Source organism: Narcine bancroftii, chromosome 11, assembly GCF_036971445.1.
Source record: "Narcine bancroftii isolate sNarBan1 chromosome 11, sNarBan1.hap1, whole genome shotgun sequence".
NCBI classification, from domain to species: Eukaryota; Metazoa; Chordata; class Chondrichthyes; order Torpediniformes; family Narcinidae; genus Narcine; species Narcine bancroftii.
The window spans coordinates 19,239,513-19,264,222 of NC_091479.1; the positions used below are offsets into that span (position 1 = coordinate 19,239,513).

The following is a 24,710-nucleotide window of genomic DNA, read 5'->3' on the forward strand; positions in this document are numbered from 1 at the left end:
GAAGTTATGTCTCAACGACGTAAATTTAATCCTGTGAAAGAAGTGTTGTGGGAAAAAAGGATATAAAACAACATTTAGATACCCTGCAGTATTGAAGATTTTTCAAGATGGTTATCAACCAAAATTTTTTGATAATCCTTTGCTCAATTATTGCCAATTACGCAATTTCAGGAAGGACGTAGTCCACCACGGTTTCCAAGGAGAGTGGAGGCGCAAGATGGGAACCGAATTCCAAGAAGAAATGGAAGCAATGGTGGTCGGAGTTACAAAGTTGATTAAAAAAAAATTATTTTTTTTTCTGAAAAGATTTCAGATAATGATGATAGTTTAATGTGAAACGGGAGTTGGGAGAGGGAGCTGGGTGGGCATCATTTTCCAGAAGTCATCAGCTACATGTGAGTGATCTCATACCCAATATTTTGTAGGAGTTACCGCATTGAGCGATTGAGACAGGAGGAGGTGGTTGCAACCTCCTACCTGTTCTTTTTTTTATCAATTTTTGGATTAAGGAGTGAAGTTTTTTTTAATTATTATCTTTTTTTTTCTTTTTTTGTAGTTTTAGGAGGGGATAAGGGAAGGGGGTGTTTTTCTTTTTTTTCTTCTTTTTTTTCTCTTTTTTCTTTTTTTTCCTCCTCTTTTTCTTTGTGTTATTGTAAGTAATGTCTAAACTTAAGTTTGCCTCTCTTAATGTTCAGGGTTTAAATAATCCTATTAAGCGTAAGAAAGTACTTGCTTACTTAAAAAAATTAAAAGTTGATGTGGCTTTTTTGCAGGAAACTCATTTAACAGATAAGGAACATTTGAAACTTAAACGTGAATGGGTTGGACAAGTTTTCTATTCTCCATTTAATTCAAAGGCGAAAGGAGTGGCAATTCTGGTGCATAAGAATTTACCATTTCAGTTACAGAATGCAGAGAAAAATGGAGGAAGATTATTAAAACTAAATTGTACAATTCTTAATGAAGCTTGGACTCTGCTTGATGTTTATGCTCCAAATGTTGAAGATACAGCTTTTATTGTAAATGTGTCTTTATTACTTGGACAAACAAATTCCAATGTGATGATTGGGGGAGATTTAAATGTGGTATTGGAGCCTTTATTGGACGAGTATCCAAGAGTAATTAAGAAATCTAAGATGGCAGTACAAGTGACTAATATGATGAAAGATTTGAATTTAGTTGATATTTGGTGAAGACTTAATCCTACAGAGAAAGATTTTTCTTTTTATTCTTCACGTCATAATTCCTTTTCAAGAATTGATTATTTCTTAATTTCAACACATTTGCAGGATAAGGTTATATCTGTGGATTATAAGGCAAGGTTGGTTTCAGATCATTCATTATTATTATTAGAATATCAGAGTTCACAAGATGTTCAGAGAACCAAGATGGAGATTTAATATTATGTTATTACAAAAACCAGAATTTATTAGTTATTTAAAAAAACAAATTGAGGATTTTATTAGTAATAATGTTAACTCTGTTTCTAGTCATTTTGTTTTATGGGACGCAATGAAAGCTTTTTTACGAGGTCAAATTATTAGCTATGCATCTAAAGTAAAGAAAGAGAGAATTAGAGAGATTGAGATGTACATGTAACTTCCCCCATTAGTCCTTCAAACATGCGCTATCAGAGGTGTTGCCTTACTCATCCCTCCGCATCTTCTCCCCTACTGAAAATTAACTTGTTTCCCTTCCTTCCCTAACCTGAAACATTGTGTTTCTCTTTCTGCCTGCATATTGAATGTTTCCTGCAATTTCTGTTTTCAATAGCTGCTTTCAGGTGGAATCGCTGGGAGAATATGGCTCTGCAGTGGCTGCGGGTGTCTGCGAAGGGACGTTCAGGTGGCAGTGCTGAAGGCGTTCTGCTACCTGAAAGGTCCACATCGGGAAGAGGTGCCACAGAGCAAACGCCGGCTCCTGAGTCGGGGCAGGAGCAGCTGTCTGACAGCTTCCCTCCTGCTGCCTGACAGCCCCCCTCCCCACTGCCAACAGCCCCCCCGTCACTACCTGACAGCCCCCCCCGGCATAGGACTATGGGGCTGGAGTGGCTGGCGTGGGACTGGGGCAGTCAGCGCAGGACAACAGGGCTGAATCGGCCGGCAAAGGAAGTCAGGGACTGAAGCGGCCAGTGTGGGATGTCAGGGGCCCAAAGTCCGTAGTTCCGCACCGGGGGGCTGTCAGGTAGTGGGGAGGGGGACTGTCAGCAGCAGGGAGGGTAGCTGTCAGCGGGTTACCAGCTTACTGTCATCAGTCCACCTGCTGCTAGGCACCTGAAAGCTGCTAGTCGCTTTGCCTTGCTGCTTTCAGGTGCCTCAGGGGAGCTTTCCAAAGCGGAGAATTTACCTCCCTGAGGAGGGTTAGGTAAGTGCTCCTCAGGGCCGGGTTCTCCACTTTCAGGTGGCCTCCCGACAGCCGCATTCGGGTATTTTAGGTGGCTTTACATTCGGGTATTCTGGCCACCTAATTTAGAACTCATAATACAAGTACATATTTCCTTCAAAATACACCGAACCACAATTCAGTGAAATATGAAAGTCTTTAGATGCTCTGCAGGTCCCATAACATTCAAAGGAAGCAAAGATATATAACGAATGATTCGGGCCTGAGCCCTTTGTCAAGGTATGAACCACAACTCAATCTTACTACCAATCGGTGAACCAGAGACTAATTTTTCAATCATCCTCTTACCAATGAATAAAATCTGTCAAATACAGAACAGGTCAAAGGTTGACGTGGTCTAAAGTGGGGGATCGTTTATTGAGCTACGAAATACTCTAAAAGCCTCCGAAGAATAAACAAAAATAAAGCAGAGTTAAATGCAAGAGGAAAGGCCATTTTGTTGGCCATCACATTTTCCATTCTAAAAATAAAATCCGAAACTGAAACAAAAAAATTCTGTTCAGCAGACAGGCAGCATCTGATTGGATGTATGTCCAGTCTTTTGCCCCGAGTAGGGGAATCAAGAACCACAGGTGTAAAGTGAGGGTGGAGAGGTTTAATAGTAACATGAGGCATAACAGAGGGTGCTGAGCGTATGGAAGGGGCTGCCAGAGGAAGTAATTGATGCAAGTACTATTGCAACATTTAGGAAATTTGGACAGATACATCGATAGGATGGTTTTAGCGGGATATGGGCCAATCACAAGCTAGAGGGACGAGTGTGGGTGGAACATGTTTGTCAATGTGGATCGGTTGGGCTGAAGTGCACACTGTACACTCTATGGGAGGAGATACAGTTCATGTTTCAATTTGAAGTTCCTCATCGGAACGGAACTCAGATCATCAGAACACTGACCATCTTGAGTTTTCACAGAAGCTGCCTGTTTTCCAATATCGCTCCATGAGATCTTTGCAAAAAAAAAATCAAAACTGCTCAAAGGAATCCCATCACCTTCCCTCTCAGGTCAGCTTGGTGGTTGGCTTGGTGAAGTCCCCACATGCCCCAGGTTGACAGATAAAAATAGTCTGTTATGGGAGGATCTCATCTCCTCACCTGAACACTACTGTAAACCTCACCAATTATGTAATCTCATGGCACACAACGAACCATTCTCATTGTACCAATGGCATGCTCAGGAGGTGATGTGGATCTCAGGAGGACGTCAACTGTTCTCCATTATATACATTAATAGTTCCGCTGTGGAGTGTAGGAAGTTCCTTGGTGGGCTTTGAAAGGTTCACCTATCCTAAAACCACAACACCCAACAGGAAGGCACAGCAGCGCCTACACTGGAGGGCAACACTTCCAGCCCCCATCTTGACAACATTTTATCAGAACACAATTGAGAGTGCGCTGTCTGGCTGCATCACCATGTGAGATGGTAGCCGCAGAAAACACAGGGAATCATCAAAAGGGCCGAGAAGATCCCTTTCCTTTATTCACGACATTTATTGGGAACGTTGCTTAAATAGCGCTCAAAGAATTATTGACGACCTTGCTCACTACCATCTGGAAGAAGATACAGGAGCATCAAAACCAGGACTGCCTGGCTGGGAAATAGCTTCTTCCCACAGGCTGGAATGGCAGGAAGCCGCTGGGAATTAATTAGACTTGCCCATTCGGTTAAAATGGCGGGTTCCAACTTGAGGCATTGTCACAGAACTCTACAGAGGGCTAAGGCCCGAAATGGCAGCTGACTTTTGCTTCTGAAGGCTGCTGCATGATCTGCTCAGCACTTTTGTGGATTGAGCATTGTCAAGATTAATCTTGACTCTTTCTTTTGACCATGTGGTTTTCTGTGAATTTTTAAATTCCATCCGGCACCAGAGCCTGGCAACGTTTTGCAATGCCTCAATGGCACGTTTGTCCATGTCCATAAACCAAGTACATTGACGGCTAAAATGTGGCCTTTATATTGATAGCATCTTTTTTATGGATCAAAGCCTGCTAAGACCTGGTTGTTAGTTAAAAGACACAGACGTTGTCCACTTGAAGGTGACCTCAAGCATTTTCCAAAATGCTCCTTGACAGATCTTAAAGGTAGACGGTTATGCCAGAGTGCAAGCAAATCAAATCAGCCAATAATCAAACCTAGACACCCTATCCTCTCAGCTCTATACCATTCCACATACAGAACAGCTGCCAGGTGTTTTTTGTTTCAATGCAAAGGTTCCTTCTGCGGCTGCCAAATATTTTTGCTTGCTGGTAAACAGGAAATCCAGGAATTCTCAGGCAGATAGATGGAGATCAGTGGATTAGACATAGATAAAAATCACATTCCTTTATTTATTTCTTGCTTAATTGATTCCATTCTCAACAATTATAATTAAATGATTGATTCATCTGACAACAGTAATATGTTTTGAGTAAATGCTGGAGAAACTCAGCAGGTCTTGCAGCGCCCAAAGGAAGCAAAGATGTATAACCAACGTTAACTAAACAAATTAAGCTGATTTTGCGGTTTGTTTGTTTTAACTTTTAAAGGTCTTTCATTGCTGTAAATTAACTGTCCACACCTAAACTGGAAACAATTATCTCCATTTGTCTCAGTGACAAAAGAGGCATCAGTGATGAATACACCTTGTCCCTATTTCAGGGTTTTGTGTGTGGCCAGATATGTATTTGTTATAACAAACAAATGCACTGTATAGACAACTGTGCACTGTGGAGTGCTGAAGTAATTAATCCTCAACCTATGGAAAAAATTAAGACAGTTTCATTCAGGTACTTTTTACTCCTGATTTCTAAGAATTATTCATCATACAGAAAAAAAACACCCCCACACTAAATTACTTACCCACAGAGGGTGATCAGCCATGGAGTGGCAAACCAATAGAACCCTTGGGACTGTACTCCACCACAACTTCAGCGCTTCTGTGTTATTAAAACAGCTATCGCTGCACTTTACAAACGCTGTTAGTTTCACAAGGCAAGCATGACATAATTCATCAGAAGATTCGGTTCTCACCACTTTGGATTCACAAACAAAAGGCAGACAGGCGACAAAGGCATCCAAGTTGGCAAGTGGAACCTGCATCAAACATGTAATGCCACATGCCAATCATGGAAGACCTATCCTTCAGAAGTGTTGATGTACTCTATGGCAGGTGGTGTTTCTTTTGAAAAAAAGTGTAACTTGTAAAGCCATTGCATGAAGTAAAGTAATGGGGCACATTCTGTGTGGCAGAAGTCTTTACCCACTCAAAAGGTAGGATGCCACGCAAGTCACCAAGCAGAGAATCACCAGCAGATGTTAGCAGGGGTTAGGAGTCATGGAGCTGTGCAGCACAGCCGTTCTTTCAGCCATATGTCCATGCCAACCACTGTACTGATCAATGTCAATTCCATAAGTTGGTTTGACAAGAGGTAATGATAAATATTTGCAAATGACATGTGAACTGCGGTCTTGTCGAGAGTGAAGAAAGGTGACAGCATGAGAGAGATCTGTTTCCCATGCTGGGGCTGTCTAGGTTTCAGGTGAGAGGTGCAATACATAAAAGTACTGGAAAAACTCACCAAGTCATGCAACATCCACACGAAGCAAAACATTTCGGGCCTGAGCCCTTCATCGTGGTGTGAGCAAAAAGCAGGCCGGAGCTTGAATAAAAAGGTTGGGAAAGGAGGAGAGGAAAGGGCAGGGGGAGGAGTGCGGGCTTACAGGTGAGGTCATAGTAGATATGGGTGGGAGGCAGAAGAGAAAAATGCTGAGGTGATAGGGGTGGAGGTCGCTCTCTGAATGTAGAGGAGGGGTGGGGAGCTAGAGGAAAGGGAAAAAAGATGAATAGGGAAAGTTAGAGACTTGGGGAGGGGTTTAATAGAAACTGCCGAAGTTGTTGTTAATGCTATCTGGTTGGAAAGTACCCAGATAGAATATTAGGTATTGTTCCTCCAATTTGCGGATCGCCTCGGTTTGGCATTATGAGGCCATGGATAGACATGTCGATGTGGGAATAGGGTGTGGAATGAAAATGGTTGGCCACTGGATTAGAAGGTTTAGAAGGGATCCGAGGGGGATTTTCTACACAGAGGATGGTTGGAATCTGGAATGTGTTTGCTGAGAAGATGGTGGGGGCAGATATACTCACAACATTTAAAATTGTCTGAACAAGTACAGTACTTGAATCAGAAAGACAGAGAACACTACAGATTTAATGGAGATAAACAGGGTTAATGTACAGCAGCTGGCATGAATGTGGTGGGCTAAAAGACCTGCTTCTGTCCTTTGTGACTCTGAGGTTTATTCAATTACGTGGACACAGATAAGATAATCAGACATAGGGTTTACCCAAGGGTAGAGAAACCTAAAACTCAAAGGCATAGATTTAAGGTGGGAGCAGAAAGATGTCAGAGACCTGAGGGGCACCTTCTTCACACAAATCGAGGTGGGTATATGGAACAAACAGCCAGAGGAAATGCTCAACATAGAGACAATTGTACTATTCAAAAGACATTTAATCTGGTAGGAAAGGTTTATGAGCGGTACGCAGGCAAACGGGATTAGCTTGGTCAGCATTCACGAGTTGGGCCAAAGATCCTGTTGCAGATCTGTAGAACTTTATGACTCTCTGGGCATTAAGTGAAATCATGTTCATCCATGAACAAGTGTCAGAAACCTGTTAGATCTTAGCTACCTACTTGAGGTATTGGTCAGGTGGTGTTGCCTCGGCAGGGAAGAGAGGGAGACATGTAGTACCTGTCACGTTCCCTTTTTATCTGAGAACTAGCTTCAAGTTCTTAAGAACATATATATCTCCAGTGGCCTGACTTGAGACAAAGTCATTGACAAGACAGTCAGGAAAGTGCACCAATGCCTTTACTTCCTTTCTTTTCTTGACTTCCTGTCCAACAGACCTCAATAACTTAAGTTCAGCATGACTTCATTGTCCTTAACATCTTTCACAAGTGCACCATCAAAAGCAGACTTGCTGGATGCATCACAGCATGGGATGGGAGCTGCTCTGCTTGAGATTGGAAGAAGGTGATGAATGCTGCTCAGAACAGCAAGCAAACTTCCCTCCCCTCCATGGACTCCATCTACATCTCCCACAGTCAAGGAGTGCCAACTAACAAAATGAATGACACCACGAACACAATCTCTTCTCCCTCCTGTCATTGTGGAAAAGGCAAGAGTGTGAAACTGCTAACTAACAGGACTAAAGGCGGTTTCTTCCCTCCTACTTTCAGGTACCTGAATTATTTCCAGCGCTCTCGTGTTGCCCTTGCTTGGCGCTAATTGATCTTTCTTTTCTTTGCAATCCTACACCCGTATATTGTGCTCTTTACACAACTGTATGAATATTAGAGATAACCTTAGTAAAAACACAAATGGTGGAGGATCTCACCAGGTCTCACAGCGTCCATAGGAGGTAAAGACATATTATGAACATTTCGGGCCTAAGCCCTTCTTCAAGGTATGGAAAAGGAGGCACCGTCTGAATAAAAGAAATGGCAGGGGGAGGAGTGCAGATCAACAGACAATGGGCAGCACAGTTAGTTTAGTGGTAAGCACAAAGCTGTTCTCCCCATGTCTGCATGGGTTAATAATGTATAAAAAGGTGATAATTGACTGTATATGTGTGAAAAAGAACAAGTGTATATCATGGCTAATGTGATTTATGGTGTGAAAAATAAAAAATTTAAATAAAAAAAAGGTGATAATTGGATATAGAGAAGAGGCAAGGAGAGAGGCAAGGAGAGAGGAAAGGTAAGAATTAATAAGAGGAGGGGTGGATTTGGCTCTGTGAATGCAGAGCTCAGGTAAAGGAGACAGGGAAAAGGGAAGAAAGAGAGACAGAAGTTCAGGAAAAGAGGCATTGAGGAGGGGGAAATGGGGTGTTGGCTAATGGAAACTGGAGTTCGATGTTGATGCCATCCAGTTGAAGAATGCTCAGACAGAATACGAGGTGTTGTTCCTCCAATTTGCCGATGATCTCAGTCCAGCAGTGCATGAGACCTTTATGACATGCTGGCAAGGAATGGGGGAATGACAGGGAATTGAAATGGAATTAGACATTTCTGCTCGCTGAAGAACCCTTCTCACTGTACTAGTTATCGAATGACAAATTAACGTAATCTCTCCAAATATAACAGGTTTCTTTGTACCAATGGTGAAAAAGCCTCCTAAAAGATGACTCCTTACGATTTTTAAAGTAACTTGGAACCATTACTTGATCAAACCAGCAAAAATATGATTAGTTCCCTCTACAAGTGAAAAAAGCAATAAATGCAGTCCAGGTGGGGTTGGGCTTGATTTAGCTTGGCTGCAAAGCACTGACATACATTCCACTTCCCTCCTCATCGCATTTGAAAGCAATTAATGCAAATGATATAATCACCATTTACCCAGAATTCATTCACAGAATATTGGTGCAGCAAGGCCTGCTTTTGTTCTCTATCCCTAATTAATAAACTAGCTATTTTAACCACTCTCTTGTCATTTCATTATCACCTTTAGAAATAGCAGTTCTGTAAAATCAGATATATTTGTATTTGTTAATCACATACAATGGTGGTATTTCAGATTATTGATCCTGATTTATATATGGAAATCCAGAATCCCAGATGTGGTGAAATTTACAAAATTTGGTGAAAAAATTCGTTAAGCATTTAATAAAATTAATGGAAATTTCTAAATAATGCCACTTCAATGGTGGGAATGAGTTTATTATCATTCGGAGGGGTAATGTCCACGTCAGCTGCAGGCTCGTTTGTGGCTGACAAGTCCGATGCGGGACAGGCAGACACGGCTGCAGCGGTTGCAAGGGAAAATTGGTGGGTTGGGGATGGGTGTTGGGTTTTTCCTCCTTTGTCTTTTGTCAGTGAGGTGGGCTCTGCGGTCTTCTTCAAAGGAGGTTGCTGCCCGCCGAACTGTGAGGCGCCAAGATGCACGGTTTGAGGCGCTATCAGCCCACTGGCGGTGGTCAATGAGGCAGGCACCAAGAGATTTCTTTAGGCAGTCCTTGTACCTCTTCTTTGGTGCACCTCTGTCTCGGTGGCCAGTGGAGAGCTCGCCATATAACACGATCTTGGGAAGGCGATGGTCCTCCATTCTGGAGACATGACCTACCCAGCGCAGTTGGATCTTCAGCAGCGTGGATTCGATGCTGTCAGCCTCTGCCATCTCGAGTACTTCGATGTTGGTGATGAAGTCGCTCCAATGAATGTTGAGGATGGAGCGGAGACAACGCTGGTGGAAGCGTTCTAGAAGCCGTAGGTGATGCCGGTAGAGGACCCATGATTCAGAGCCGAACAGGAGTGTGGGTATGTGTAGAGCTCGTCGAAAGAACCAAAGACTTGTTGATCCAAACCAAGGCTTTTATTAGCAAAAGACAGGAGCTCTTCCACAGGTGGCCGACCAGTCCGGAATGATCCGACCTGGCTAGGGACACAACACTTTAAGGCCCAGACAGTAGGCGTGGCTAAGCTCTCAGCCAATCGCTCTAAGCACAGTCATTACACTCTAGATACTGTAACTATATACATTGGTGATAGGTCTGTACTATCACAGTATGACAACGGCTCTGTATACGCTAATCTTTGTGAGGTTTTTCAGTTGGTTGTTTTTCCAGACTCTTTTGTATAGTCTTCCAAAGGCACTATTTGCCTTGGCGAGTCTGTTGTCTATCTCGTGGTCGATCCTTGCATCCGATGAAATGGTGCAGCCGAGATAGGTAAACTGGTTGACCATTTTGAGTTTTGTGTGCCTGATGGAGATGTGGGGGTGCTGGTAGTCATGGTGGGGAGCTGGCTGATGGAGGACCTCAGTTTTCTTCAGGCTGACTTCCAGGCCAAACATTTTGGCAGTTTCCGCAAAACAAGACGTCAAGCGCTGAAGAGCTCGCTGTTTACATCCGGTACCGCAAGGATGGCAGTCTCTTCAATCTGAAGCGCCTGCAAGCTCACACCAAGACACAAGAGCAACTTGTCCGTGTACTACTCTTTGCAGACGAGTTTTTTATCATTCACATTGCATAATTTACATTACTGGCTGTGGCCAAACAGGTACGTAAAAAATGACAATAGCATACAAATTAAATTAAATTAGAAAGAAAAATAGTTTTTTTCATGGTTTATCCATGAGAGGGAGGAGATGAAGAGAGCACTCTCCAAGCAAACACTGAAGGGCAAATCATCTTAAAATTTGCCCCTTGACCCAGCTACTAATCAGCTTACATTTTCCACAGGTCTCGATATCATCTTCTTCTTACCCACATCCTTGTTACAAATGAGCTACGGCAACATGATTATCATGAGAAAGAACAAACCAGACGAATAAGCACTTTGGAAATGGAAGTTTTTATTTCGCCAGGTTGCATTCACTGGCATGGAGAAAAAGACAAAAACATGAAGGGGCATTTGTCCAAAATCTACCTACCGCAATAAAAATTAAAGAGCAGCAGAGGGAACACACAGAACCTTTGTGCCTTCTATTCTAAGTTGGAAATAATAATCCCTTTTGTTACCAGGTAATGTGGCTGAAGTCTGCAAGATCTGCAATTTGCCATTCTATGCTAGCAAGGCTCAGCAGTAGTGAGCATTCTCGCCTCTGCATCAGATGTGTGGCACCAGTCATTTAACACCTAAACTGCTACTTTCAAAGCACAATTTCTTTGAAGGCAGTCCAACCAGACCATTTGTAAAGAGGACAAACTTACTGGTCAATATTTTACTGATATTTGCGGGTCATTGTTGCACACTGATTGCTTGCTACTAATACTGACTCCATTTTAAAGGAAACCCCTTATTACAAAATGTACCATTGAAATACAAATCCATTGTAAACTGAGTCATCAAGATGTACAGCACATCCATGCTAACCTTCTTCTCCCATCTACACCAATCTCATTTGCCCTCATTAGATCTGTAACCTTCCATGCTTTGCCTGTTTTAAGTTCCTAATTAAATTGTCCCTTAAAAGTAGCGATGGTATCTGATTCCACCATTTCTTCTGGCAATAAGTTCCAAACATCACTCCCGATGTCATTTCTGATATTTTCCTCTCAAATCCCCTTTAAAACTCCTTTGCCTCAAACTTAAACCTCTTGTTTTTGATAATCCTACAGTGGGATATTCTGAAAGTCTTGGGATTCTCCTTAAATCTTACTTGCCTTGTTGCTTTTGTTCAGATAGATTATGTGAGGAAGCTTGCTTATGGATAACCAAATACTGAGCAATTCACTGACAGAATCAGGATTTACTGTCATGAACAATTCATAGAATTCGGTGTTTTACGCCAGCGTCATAGAGCAAATATTCATAACCATCTTATGACGTTACTATATATAAAAAATTAAAGTAACAACAGAGCACGAAAAGTGAGGCCGTGTCTTTGGATCATTGATTATTCACGAATCTGATGGCAGTGGGGAAGAAGCTGTCCTTGTGCTGCAGAGTGGTCGTATTTCGGCTCCTGTACCTTTTCCTCGATGGTAGCAGAGTGAAGAGGACATGGCCTGGGTGGTGGGGGCCTTTGAGGATAGAGGCTGCTTTTTTTAAGATACCACCTTATGTAGATGTGTTCAATGAAGTGAAATCTGGTGCCCATGATGTTGCAGGTCAAGTTACCAACCCTCTGCAGTTTATTCTTGTCCTGAGAGTTGGTGTCTTCATACCAGGCAGTGATGCAACCAGCCAGATTGCTCTCCACGGTCCACCTGTAGAAGTTTATGAGAGTCTTCGGTGACATATTGAACCGCCTCAGACACCTCACATAGCCACTGGCAAGCCCTCTTTATGATGGCTCAAGGACAGATACTTGCAGATGGTGACCCCCAGGAATTTGAAATTCTTAACCCTCTCCACTACTGAGCCCTCAATGAGGACTGGGTTGTGTTCCCCTGACTTCCTCCTGAAGTCCACAATCATCTCCTTGGTTTTGCTGACGTTGAGCGCAAGGTTGTTGTCGTTACACCATTCAACGAGGGGATCCATCTCCCTCCCGTATGCTTCCACCTTACCGTTTGTGATTTTGCCGACAACTGTGGTGTCATCGGCAAACTTGTAGATGGCATTGGAATTGTGTCTGCCCACACAGTCATGGGTGTATAATGAGTAGAGCAATGGACTAAGCACGCACCCTGGAGTGCGCCTGTGTTGATGATTGGTGAGGAGGAGACGTTGTTTCCAATTCGTACTGACTGTGATCTTCCAATGAGAAAGTCGAATCCAGTTACAGAGTGGGGTACAGAGGTCAAGAGTTTGTAGCCTCTTGACCAGCACTGGGGGAATAATGGTATTGAAGGCCAAGCTGTAGTCTATGAAGAGCAGCCCTATGTATGAATTGCTGTTTTCGAGGTGATCCAGAGCTGGATGGAGAGCCAGCGATATTGCATCTGCTGTGGAGCAATTATGAAGATAAGGGAATTGCAGTGGGTTCAGATATTTACTTAGGTAAGTGTTAATTCTAGCCATTACCGGCCTCTCGAAGCATTTCATCACAGTAGGTTAGTAGTCGTTGAGGCAGCCAATGCTATTTTTCGGGTACCGGGATGATTGATACCCTTTTGAAGCTGGTGGGGACCTCTGACTGCTATAATGAGAGGTTGAAACTATTCATGAACACTCTGGCTAGTTGGTTGGTGCAGATTTTCAGTACCCTGCCAGGTACGCCATCAGGCCCTAACGCCTTGCGAGGATTCACCCTCTTGAATGATGTTCTGTCGTCGTTCTCAGAGACAGATATCACAATGTGTTCAGCCTTTTCAGGGATTCTAAGTAGGCATAGTTTGGTTCTTCTTCTCAAAGTGGACATAGAAGGTGTTCAACTCATTGGGTAGTGAAGCATCGCAACCATCTGTAGTGTTCACCTTTGCTGTGTAGGCTGGAATGGCCTGAACTCCCTCCCATAGCTGACGTGTATCTGTCTCTAGCTTCCTCCAGAATTGTCACCTAGCTTTGGAGATGGTCATACCTGGACCTCTTGTAAAGATCCCGATCCCCGGCCTTAAAACGCTATCAGCACTTCTGGTGGGGAACACCTGGTATTTACGCGTGGGTACATACTCATCCATGCAGGTCTTGATGAAGTTGGGGACACCTGTTGCATATTTATTCAAGTCTATGGATGAGTTCTTAAATATGTTCCAGTATTCTGATTCAAAGCAATCCTGCAGATGCTTCTCCGCCTCCCTCGAACACACCTTTGTCGTCTTCATCACTGGTGCTGTGGTCTTCAGAGTCTGCTGGTATGCTAGGAGTCGATGTATAGCAAGGTGATCAGAATTGCCAAAGTGTGGTTGTGGTATGGCTCGGAACACATTTTTTCATGATGGTGTAGCAGTGATTGAGTGTGTTGGTTTCCCTGGTCTTGTGTGTGACATGTTGGTGGTAGTTTATCATAGACTTCTTCAGGTTGGCCTAATTGAAGTCTCCCACAATAATCGGGAAGGCATCAGAATGTGCTCTCTCTTGGCTGTTTATCACAGTGTTCAGACCCTCCAGTGCCAGCCTGATGTTAGCCTGGGGTAGAATGTACACTGCGACCTGGATGATGGCGGTAAACTTCCTCGGCAGGTAGAATGGGCAACACTTGATCGCCAGATGTTCCAGGTTGGGGGAGCACGACTAGGACACGACTGTCACGTCTGTGCACCACAATGAATTGATGATGACGCAAACGCCGCCTCCCATAGTTTATCCAGATCAGCACGATAAACTGTTGCAGCAAAATCAAACAAGCTTCGCTTCTGTACATCCTGATAAGTATGATGGGATGTATTTTGGAAGGTTGGACTTGGAAGGTGAAGTATGTGGTTAATAGAAGAATTCTTAGCAGTGTGGAGGAACAGAGAAAGTGTATGATCTGTAGATCCCTCAAATCGCGTGAGTTGACAGGGTGTTTAAGAAGGCGTAGGGTTTGCTGCTCTTCTTTAATCCGAGGATTGAGTTCAAGAGTCATGAGATAATGTTGCAGTTCCATTAAACTCTGGTTAGACCACACTTGGGAATATTGCATTAATTTCTGGTCACCATAGTTCATAAAGGATGTAGTGGTTTCAGAGAGGGTGTAGAGATTTACCAGGTCCTGCATTGGAGAACATAACTCGTGAAGCAAAGGTTGGCAGAGCTAGACCTTTTCTCTTTGCAGTGTCAAGAGATGAAATGTGTTGACAGCCTGCACCTTATCCCCAGGGTGGCAATGGCAAATACCAGGACATCTGTTTAAGGTGACTGGAGGAAAGTTTTGGGGAGATGCCAGAGGTAAATCAATATCGGCAGCATCCAGGTAAGTTGCTGGACAATTATGTCCTTGATTATGAAGGGGTCACAGCCAGAGTGAGAACAGAGGAACAAATCCGGGGCACTGTCGTGGCGTGAAGTTGAGGCATGTGAGGCAGCAACTGCTAGAGTTGGGAAAGGAAGACTTGGCCAGCACTCTGGAACTGGCAAAAGCACGTAAACAGGCGTTGGGAGCAGACGACCTCATGGGCAAAAGTGGCGCCTTTTAAGAGGACCAAGTAATTGGGGCACCAGTGACCCCTGCAGCCCCAGCGCCAACTGCTCTGTTCACGCACGATTGGGGATGCTACTTCTGTGGACAGGCACAGCAACCCTGCCCCCGATGCCCCGTGAAGGACCCCATGTGCTCGCAGTAAGCAAGGGCACTGGGTGAAGATCTGCTGGGCTAAAGGGAACCTAAAGAGGGCGACCTCTGAATTATCATTCGACCCATGCCCAAGTCCTGAATTGTTGCCCTCAACTCTCTATAACTCCTTGAAGAATTTCTCCGTCAAGTGTATTGGCAATGCCTGAAATAGGTATTGTATCCTTGGGAAAATGTTCATTTTAATACAGTTTATCCTTCCTATTAGTGTTACTGGTAAGTCTTTCCAATGCTCTAAGTCGTCCTGTAATTTTTTCATTAGTGGATAATAATTGAGTTTATATAGATGGCCGAGGTTTTTATTTATTTGTATACCTAGGTATGAGAAATCCGCATTATTCATTGGCATTGCTTCACTTTTATTTGCGTTAATCTTGTAACCCGACACTTCTCCATATTCAATTTCTTATGTAATTCTTTTATTGATATTTCTGGTTCTGTTAAGTATACTATAACGTCATCTGCAAATAAACTGATTTTATATTCCTTTTCCTTTATTTTTATCCCTTTTATTTTATTTTCTGTTCTTATCAATCCTGCTAGTAGTTCTATAGCTAACGCGAACAATGAGGGCGATAGTGGGCATCCCTGCCTTGTTGATCTGCTTAAGTTAAATTGCTTTGATATATATCCATTTACTGTCACTTTCGCCAATGGCCCCTTATATAATGCTTTAATCCAATTAATATATTTCTCTGGTAAACTGAATTTTTGTAGTACTTTGAATAAATAATTCCATTCTACTCTGTCAAAGGCCTTCTCTGCATCTAAAGCAACCGCTACTGTTGGAGCGTTATTTCCTTCTACTGCATGAATTAAGTTAATAAATTTACAAATATTGTCTGTTGTTCGTCTTTTTTTAATAACCAGTTTGGTCTAGATTTACCATTTTCGGTACATACTCTGCTAATCTGTTTGCTAATAGTTTAGCTATTATCTTATAATCTGTGTTAAGTAAAGATATTGGACTATATGACGCTGGTGCGAGTGGATCTTTCCCTGTCTTTGGTATTACTGTAATTATTGCTGTTTTGCATGAATCTGGTAAGCTTTGTGTTTTATCAATCTGGTTGATTACTTCCAGGAGGGGAGGAATTAATAAATCTTTAAATGTTTTATAGAATTCTATTGGGAATCCATCCTCTCCTGGTGTTTTATTATTCGGTAGTTTTTTTATTATCGCTTGTATTTCTACTATTTCAAATGGTTCTGTTAATTTATTTTGTTCCTCTATTTGTAATTTTGGTAGTTCAATTTTAGTTAAAAATTCATCTATTTTGTCTTCTTTCCCTTCGTTTTCAGTTTGGTATAATTGTTCATAGAATTCTCTGAAGTTTTCATTAATCTCCGTTGGATTATATGTATTTGTTTGTCTTTTTTCCTTGATGCCAATACCATTCTCTTAGTTTGTTCTGTCTTAAGCTGCCATGCTAGAATTTTGTGCGTTTTTTCTCCTAGTTCATAATATTTCTGTTTTGTCTTCATTATGTTCTTCTCCACTTATATGTTTGTAGTGTTTCATATTTTATTTTTTTATCTGCCAATTCTCTTCTTTTAGTTGTGTCTTCCTTCATTGCTAATTCTTTTTCTATATTTACTATTTCCCTTTCCAACTGTTCTGTTTCTTGATTGTAGTCCTTCTTCATCTTGGTTACATAGCTTATTATTTGCCCTCTGATGAACGCTTTCATTGCGTCCCATAGTATAAACTTATCTTTCACTGATTCCGTATTTATTTCAAAGTACATTTTAATTTGTCTTTCAATGAATTCTCTAAAATCCTGCCTTTTAAGTAGCATGAAGTCTAATCTCCATCTATACATTCTTGGAGGGATGTCCTCTAATTCTATTGTCAATATCAGGGGTGAGTGGTCCGATAATATTCTAGCTTTATATTCTGTTTTTCTTACTCTGTCTTGCATACGAGCTGATAACAGGAATAGGTCTATTCTTGAGTATGTTTTATGTCTACCTGAATAATATGAATATTCCTTTTCCTTTGGGTGTTGTTTCCTCCATATATCCAAAAGTTGCATTTCTTGCATCGATTTAATTATAAATTTGGTTTCTTTGTTCTTTCTGTTAATTTTTTTCCCAGTTTTATCCATGTTTGAATCCAAATTAAGGTTGAAATCCCCTCCTATTAGTATGTTCCCTTGCGTGTCTGCTATCTTCAAAAAAATATCTTGCATAAATTTTTGATCTTCTTCGTTAGGTGAATATACATTGAGTAAATTCCAAAACTCCGAATATATCTGACATTTTATCATTACATATATCCCTGCTGGATCTATTATTTCCTCTTCTATTTTAATTGGTACATTTTTACTGATTAATATAGCTACTCCTCTAGCTTTTGAATTATATGACGCTGCTGTTACATGTCCTACCCAATCTCTCTTTAATTTCTTGTGCTCCATTTCAGTTAAATGTGTTTCTTGCACGAATGCTATATCAATTTTTTCTTTTTTCAGTAAATTTACCAGTTTCTTCCTTTTGATTTGGTTATGTATTCCGTTAATATTTAAAGTCATATAGTTCAACGTAGCCGTTTCATACTTTGTTTATCTTTCCTTTCCGTTTCTCCATCATCACCTTTCCTTCTTATCCATTTCTGCTTTCTTGTTTTGAACACTTTATAAGACAACATTTCTAAAACATAAAACATTTCCCTTATTCTCCTATCTAAAATTTATTTAACCCCACTATCCCCTCCCCTTCCTGAGTTGCCCTTTATCCCTTGTCGGGCAACCACATCTCGCCTCTCCATTTGGATTTGCGAATTCACTCACAAGTGTCAACTGATTTCGCAGTGACCGTAACTCCTCCCCACCCAGCCCCCCCCCAGAAAAGATTTCAATTTTCATATATAACAAAGGTCACTCTCTTAATTCCCTCCTTACTTCCTCTCTTCCCTTTCATTCCCTTATTAATTCTTATCTATACTTTATATATTTTCCTTTAAATACGGATACACTCATGTACACACATATATACACTCATGTACACACATATATACACACATACATATAGTTCGTGGTCATTTTTACTCTCGTTACGTCTTAATCTCTCTGCCTGTTTTGTAGTTGTTCTGCAAATTTTCGTGCTTCCTCCGGATCCGAGAATAGTCTGTTTTGCTGCCCTGGAATAACTATTTTAAGTACCGCTCGCCTTCCCAAGATCGTGTTATATGGCGAGCTTTCCACTGGCCACCGTGACAGAGGTGCACCAAAGAAAAGGTACAAGGACTGCCTAAAGAAATCTCTTGGTGCCTGCCACATTGACCACCGCCAGTGGGCTGATATCGCCGCAAACCGTGCATCTTGGCGTCTCACAGTTCAGCGGGCAGCAACCTCCTTTGAAGAAGACCGCAGAGCCCACCTCACTGACAAAAGGCAAAGGAGGAAAAACCCAACACCCAACCCACCAATTTTCCCCTGCAACCGCTGCAACCGTGTCTGCCTGTCCCGCATCGGACTTGTCAGCCACAAACGAGCCTGCAGCTGATGTGGACATTTACCCCCTCCATGAATCTTCGTCCGCGAAGCCAAGCCAAAGAAGAAGATATCCTTTTTTCCATAGGATCGTTTTTGCTGTATTAAACTCCTTTCTCTTCCTCAGGAGTTCAAAACTTATGTCTGGATAGAAAAAAATTTTTTGACCTTTGTATTCCAGTGGCTTTTTGATTTCTCTTATTTTCTTCATTGCTTTCTCCAATATATTTTCTCTTGTTGTATATCTTAAGAATTTTACTAAAATGGATCTTGGTTTTTGCTGTGGCTGTGGTTTCGGGGCTAATGTTCTATGTGCCCTTTCTATTTCCATTTCTTCCTGTAATTCTGGTCTTCCTAGGACCCTGGGGATCCAATCTTTTATAAATTCTCACATATTCTCGCCGCCTTCATCTTCCTTAAGGCCCACTATCATTATATTATTTCTTCTATTATAATTTTCCATTATATCTATCTTCTGAGCTAACAGCTCTTGTGTCTCTTTAACTTTTTTATTATATTCTTCTAATTTCTTTTTTAAGTCCTCTACTTCCATTTCTACGGCTGTTTCTCGTTCTTCCACCTTGTCCACTCTTTTTCCTATATCTGACATGACCATCTCTAATCTATTCATTTTTCCTTCTGTACTTTTAATTCTTCTTTTTATTTCACTAAATTCTTGTGATTGCCATTCTTTTACTGATTCCATATATTCTTTGAAAAAAAAATATCCATTGTCTTGCCTTTCCCTTCTTCTTCCATTTCTCTATGTTCTTCCTCTTCCTCTGGGTTGGTCATCTGTTGTTTCCTTGTTTTCTTTTTACTCTCTTCTTTCTTGTTCTCGTTGTTTTCTATGTTCTCTTCCTGTTGTTGTGTTGTAGCTATCATTCTCAGCTGTGGAGATCAACTCCTCAGCTGGTCCCCCCTTCCGTCATTTTTTATTTTGTCATGCGCATCGCGCATGTGTGACTCCTCGCGCATGCGTGGTTGCGCACTTTTGCTTGGCTCCGCGAGCCATTTTTGTAGTCCCGAGCTCGGGACTTCGACTGACCTTAGGGAGCGGGCTTCTCTCTCCGCGGCAGGCCTCCTCGGACGTCCTTTCTTCTTCTTTTCTTCCCGTTGCTTTCGACTTTTCTTTCTTCGCTGCCATTTTCTTCCTACCTTTACTTTCACTTTATTTTATTTTTTATGTTTGTGCCTTTGTGTTTTCTGTGTTTTTTTTTTAAACTTTTCCGGAGAGGGCTGGAGTTCCCCGACCAGCCACTACTCCATCATGTGACTCCTGGGCCTCAACTCTCCATGCTGCTCTTCGCGGGAACCTACAGCAACCATCCTGCCACGCCTCGAGATTAACGCCACCTAGTCCTCCTTCGGATCAAGATGGAGTGCGGCCATCTTGCCACACCTCATGGTCAACGCCATCTTGCCCGCCCACAGGCCAAGAGAGTCAACATCAGCATGGGGAGCCACAGGGTTTTTGGAGCACTGGCATCATTCATCCTTGATCAGGCAACATCTCACCAATTGAATAACTCAATGATGGATGTGAGGGTAAATGACATTTGACTGGTAGACACTGGCTCCACTGAGAGCTTTATAATCTCTGCTATGGCTCTGCAGTACAACTTAAAAGTGTACACGACGGATTATCGTATTTTCCTAACTTCGCACTTGCACTCTGCGATGATCCAGGGGTATTGTATAGTACATCTTACTGTAAAGGGGGGGAATTTTGTAAGTTCCGATTGTCTGTACTAAAGGATTTGTGAGCTCCTGTGTTGCTGGGTCTGGACTTCCTTAAAAGCATGACCATGGAGTACTCTGGCCCACTTCTTACATTCATGGTGCAGAACAGAAGGTCCCAAAAGCTGGACACCACATGCGGTCTCTCCACCCTAAATATTGATCCCACCCCCCCCCCCCCACCAAATGTTTCTGAACCTGACTCCCAATTGCCAACCAATAGCTACAAAGAGCAGGTGATACAGTGAGGAGGATCAGGAATTTATTAGAGCCGAGACACAGAGGCTGTTCAAAAAACATCACTGAACGTAGCAACAGCCCATGGAGGCAAGCCCCCACAAAGCGCACTTGATAAAGGCATCCTGCCCCTTCAATCGATTCAGTTTCGATTTCAAGGATCCCATCCCTTCCACCAACAGAAATGTACACTTTCTCAACATCATTGACGAGTACTCGTCTTTTATTCGCCATCCCCTGCCCAAAAATGTCCACCACCATGGTCATCAGGGACCAGGGATCATTATCTATGAGCAAAGAGCTACACCAGTACCTGCTCGTAAGAGACATCGCCTCAAGCAGGACAACTACCTACAATCCCCGGGGGAACGGACAAGTTGAAAAAGAGAACACAATTGTATGGAAGGCCATGAATTTGGCTCTCCGGTCCAAAGGCCTTCCAGACTCACATTGGCAAGAAGTCCTATATGGTACTCCATTCCATAAGGTTGCTCCTCTGCACAACAACCAACGCAACTCCTCACAAGCTTATGTTTATGTTCCAGAGGAAATCCATGTTTAAGACTACTCTTCCAGGTTGACTAATGGCACTGGGCCCAGTGCTGCTGAGAAAGCATGTGAGGAGGACCAAGACAGACCCCCTGATTGAGAAGATGCACCTGCTGCACGCCAACCCAATGTATACCTACATGGCATACCCTGAAGGTAAAGAGGACACCGTTTCAATCAGAGACCTGGTACCCGCCAGAACTAAGAATCTGGTGCCTCAAGTGAGCCAGGAACTACCGAGTATCCCACTCAGTCTAATCCACTCCACGACCAGAGATGGAGTCCTCGAGACCCATTGACCCTGTATCACAGGGAATCCAGAAAGTTCAGGAAGCCCAAAGTCCTCCAGTACTATGGAGCTCGACCAGAATTACTAGACCCCTCCCTGACAGACTTAACTTGTAAACATTTGTAAATTACTAGGATTTTTTTAACAAATGGTCTTTGTTTTCACTCACAGGCTCTATTCTGAAGGAAGGGGTGAATGCAGTGAACTGGAATTCACTGTCTATGTGTTGTTCTGATGACTGGCTCCACCCTCACCTACCCCAATATAAACCCTGGCTTTCATGCCTTAACTCAGATTCACATGAGGACTACTGTGTCTACTGGCTATTGATTGTAAGCTATTAAAAGCATGTTTGTACTCTTCACTTGTCTCTGAGTGCAATCAGTCATTCTATACTCACCCTTTCCACTGCTGATCCCACAGTGATCTCTGGATTGTACACCTTTGGATTTCCCTTCCTAAAGTCTACAATCAGCTCCTTTGGTTTTGGTTGTTGTTAGTACTTAATTCAGCAAATTTTCAATCCCCCTCTTGTATACTGATTCATCGCCCCTCTTTAAACATCCCTCAGACGCCTGAGGAAGTAGAGGCGCATCTTCTGAGCTGTCACATTGAAGTGGTTGCTTCAGGACAGGTCATTGGAGATAGAGGAAATTGAAGGCATCTCCTATCTCCACCTCAGTGCCACTGGTGTGGACAAGGGAGTGAGCTCTACTTTATGAGTAGCTCCTTGATCTTGCTGACGTCGAGGGAGAGGTCATTGTTCTGACACCAAGCACAAATCTGGTCCTCATTGAAAAATGGCAACTACAGACTCCAAAGGTGATCAAAAGCTTAGAGGCAAGTCTAGCTCTCTTATACCTGCACCAAGGAAGCAATTAAACATAGCTGTGAAGCCAAATGTCCAAACATTATGTTGCCCTGAAATAAGGAGATTTTGTGAAGTGCTGTAATTTCTACATGGTCAAACCAAAATGTATAACCTTGAATAATATCTGGAATGTACACTTTAACACGTGAATTGTTTTATCACAAATATAAAATTATGGAGCACAGGGGCATATAAAGGAAAAAAAAAATCTCTGTCCCAAACATTATGGAGTTGGAACAGTGTTTCGCCACTCAGTCATGGGGGTACAGAAAAGTATAATAGAATATGCGACTCTGCAGGGCATCAGTGTTGATGACTGTGGAGGAGGTGCTGTTACCGACCCTTTCTGCTTCATCTCCGCTGGGCAGGAAATCAAGGATCCAGTGCAGAGTGGTATGCTTAGATAAAGCTCCCAGAGTTTGGGGATGAGCTTGCTTGGAACCATGGTGTTGAAGGTGGAATTATGTACAAATTGATCATAGTCTCTAGCTGTTCCAAGGCTGAGTGGAGGGCCAGGGAGATGGTATCTGAAGATTGAAGTGGGTCAGGCTGGCTGGAAGACTGGAGTTACTGTGAATCATGCCCAACTGGATAATAGTGGCCTTCTTAATGCTTCCCATCTTCAAAATATCTGTATCCCTACAAGGATCCTAGCTCCAATTCAAGTTGAAGCAAAGCATCTCTGGCCTTTTAAATACAGGGCTACATAAATGAATCCTTCTGTTGTCCTTGATTACAAGCTCAGTCTACAATACAAATGGTTAATTAACTTCGTTATACATAGATATGTGAGAGAAACTCAGTAAAACTTAAGGATGCTGCGTGACCTGCTGAGTTTCTCCAGCACTTTTGTGTATTCCACTCAACCTCACCATTTGCAGGCTTTCTTATTTAACTCTATTTGGCAATTAACTTTGAAATTTTGATGGTGAATGGTAATAAAGAGGAGAATAAAAAGTAGAAAGGGCAAACACAAAGCACACATCATGAGTTCCATAACGTTAGCTGTGCAAATATAAAACCTAAGTGGGGGGGGGGGAACAAATGAACATATTGCAAGCAGAGAGAAAAAATAGGAGTTATCATTCTTCACTGGATAACATTTACAAGGTGTAACAAAGAGGAGTTGCTATACAGGTACAAAGACCTGACAGCAAACCATGTTTCCAAGGCCACAAGCCCATAATGTACTGTAATTGCCTTGTGATCTCCGACACTTGTGGGACTGTATCCAAACCACGTCCTCCACAAGCTTCAATTAACAAGGCAGCCCTGGAGGAGGTGAACAAAAGGCCCTTTACTGCAGCCTGTGTATACGAGGAAAAGATGAAGATTCCGGTCCACTGAAGTTCCATTTATCACACATCCATCCATTCATGTAGCTGTAGATTTCCACTCAGACTTTCTGAACACAATAACCAGCCCAGAAAGCCACACACATTTCACCAGTGTCAACCAGGATTAAAGTGGCTATCAGCTCCTCCCCAGAAGACATCCTCAAGACAACAAGCCAGTTAAACTTGTCAGGAACGTTGGGAAAGTGCAATGCCAGTTACCTGTTGGTTTGGTTTCTTAGGTTAAGGCACACATGTCAAACTCTGGCCCGCGGGCCAGATATAATTATATTTGGCCCGCAAGATCATTTCAAAAATGTATTAGAGGTGGCCCGCCCTGCAGCGAGAGCCGATGCTGTTTTTTGGTAATGTCCCCCTTCATTGCACATCCTTCCCCATTGTAACACGAGAAATTGTAACACGAGAAGTCTGTCGATGTCATCAGCCGGCAAGCCAGTTGGAAGGCTCCCCGCACAACCAGTCACTTCTCCCACCTGTCGAGCAGTGCGGCGGATTGGCGAGCGCCTGTGATTTCCTGTCGGCGCGACGGTCATGGCAGGCTGCGCACAGCCCCCGGGCAGCGCGAGCCCCACGCGACTGGCACCAGACGGCCCTTCCACAGCGCGAGCGCACTTCTCCCGGTCGCCACGGCCTTCAACGCTTGCACCCGCGCAGACCCCAGGGACGGCTGGTTCGGCCCTGCACGTGAAGAGAGAGATGGTGGCTGACCGCAAAGACTGATCGGCAGCGCGCTGGGCCTGAGTGGGTGGGTAAGCAGGGGTGGGCAGAGGGTGTAGGTGAGGAGTAATGGGCAGGGGAAGTTATGGTGGTGCGAGGGGCAGTTAGAGGGAGGGATGAGTAGAAGGAGGGGTGGATAGGGAAGAGGTAAAAGGGGAGGGGTGATTAGAGGGTGAGAGACGGGTAGAGGGAGGAACAGGTTGAGAGGAGAGGCAGTAGAGGGGCGTGTATAGGATGGGGTGGGTAGAGGCAGAGCGAGTGGAGTGAGGGGTAAGTAGAGGTTGGGTAAAGGACTGGTCAGGTAGAGGGATGGTGGGTCGAGGGTGAATAGAGGCCTAGAGCCTGAGGAGTAAGCAGGAAATGCTGAGTCCTGATGCAGGCCAAAATGGACACAGCCTGTGAATGCTGACTACA

At 43.0% G+C, this 24,710-nt stretch overlaps 1 protein-coding gene across 1 annotated transcript in view; it reads right to left on the reverse strand.

Moving 5' to 3' along the window:
- The window catches only part of ptpn9a (protein tyrosine phosphatase non-receptor type 9a), a 167,161-nt gene extending 142,906 nt beyond the window's left edge, over positions 1 to 24,255 (reverse strand). The window contains exon 1 of the mRNA XM_069902806.1: positions 24,053 to 24,255. Coding sequence (XP_069758907.1) covers positions 24,053 to 24,112 — 60 coding nt within the window. The 5' untranslated portion in view covers positions 24,113 to 24,255. The remainder of the gene's footprint in view (positions 1 to 24,052) is intronic.
- Positions 24,256 to 24,710: the final 455 nt, after the last annotated feature.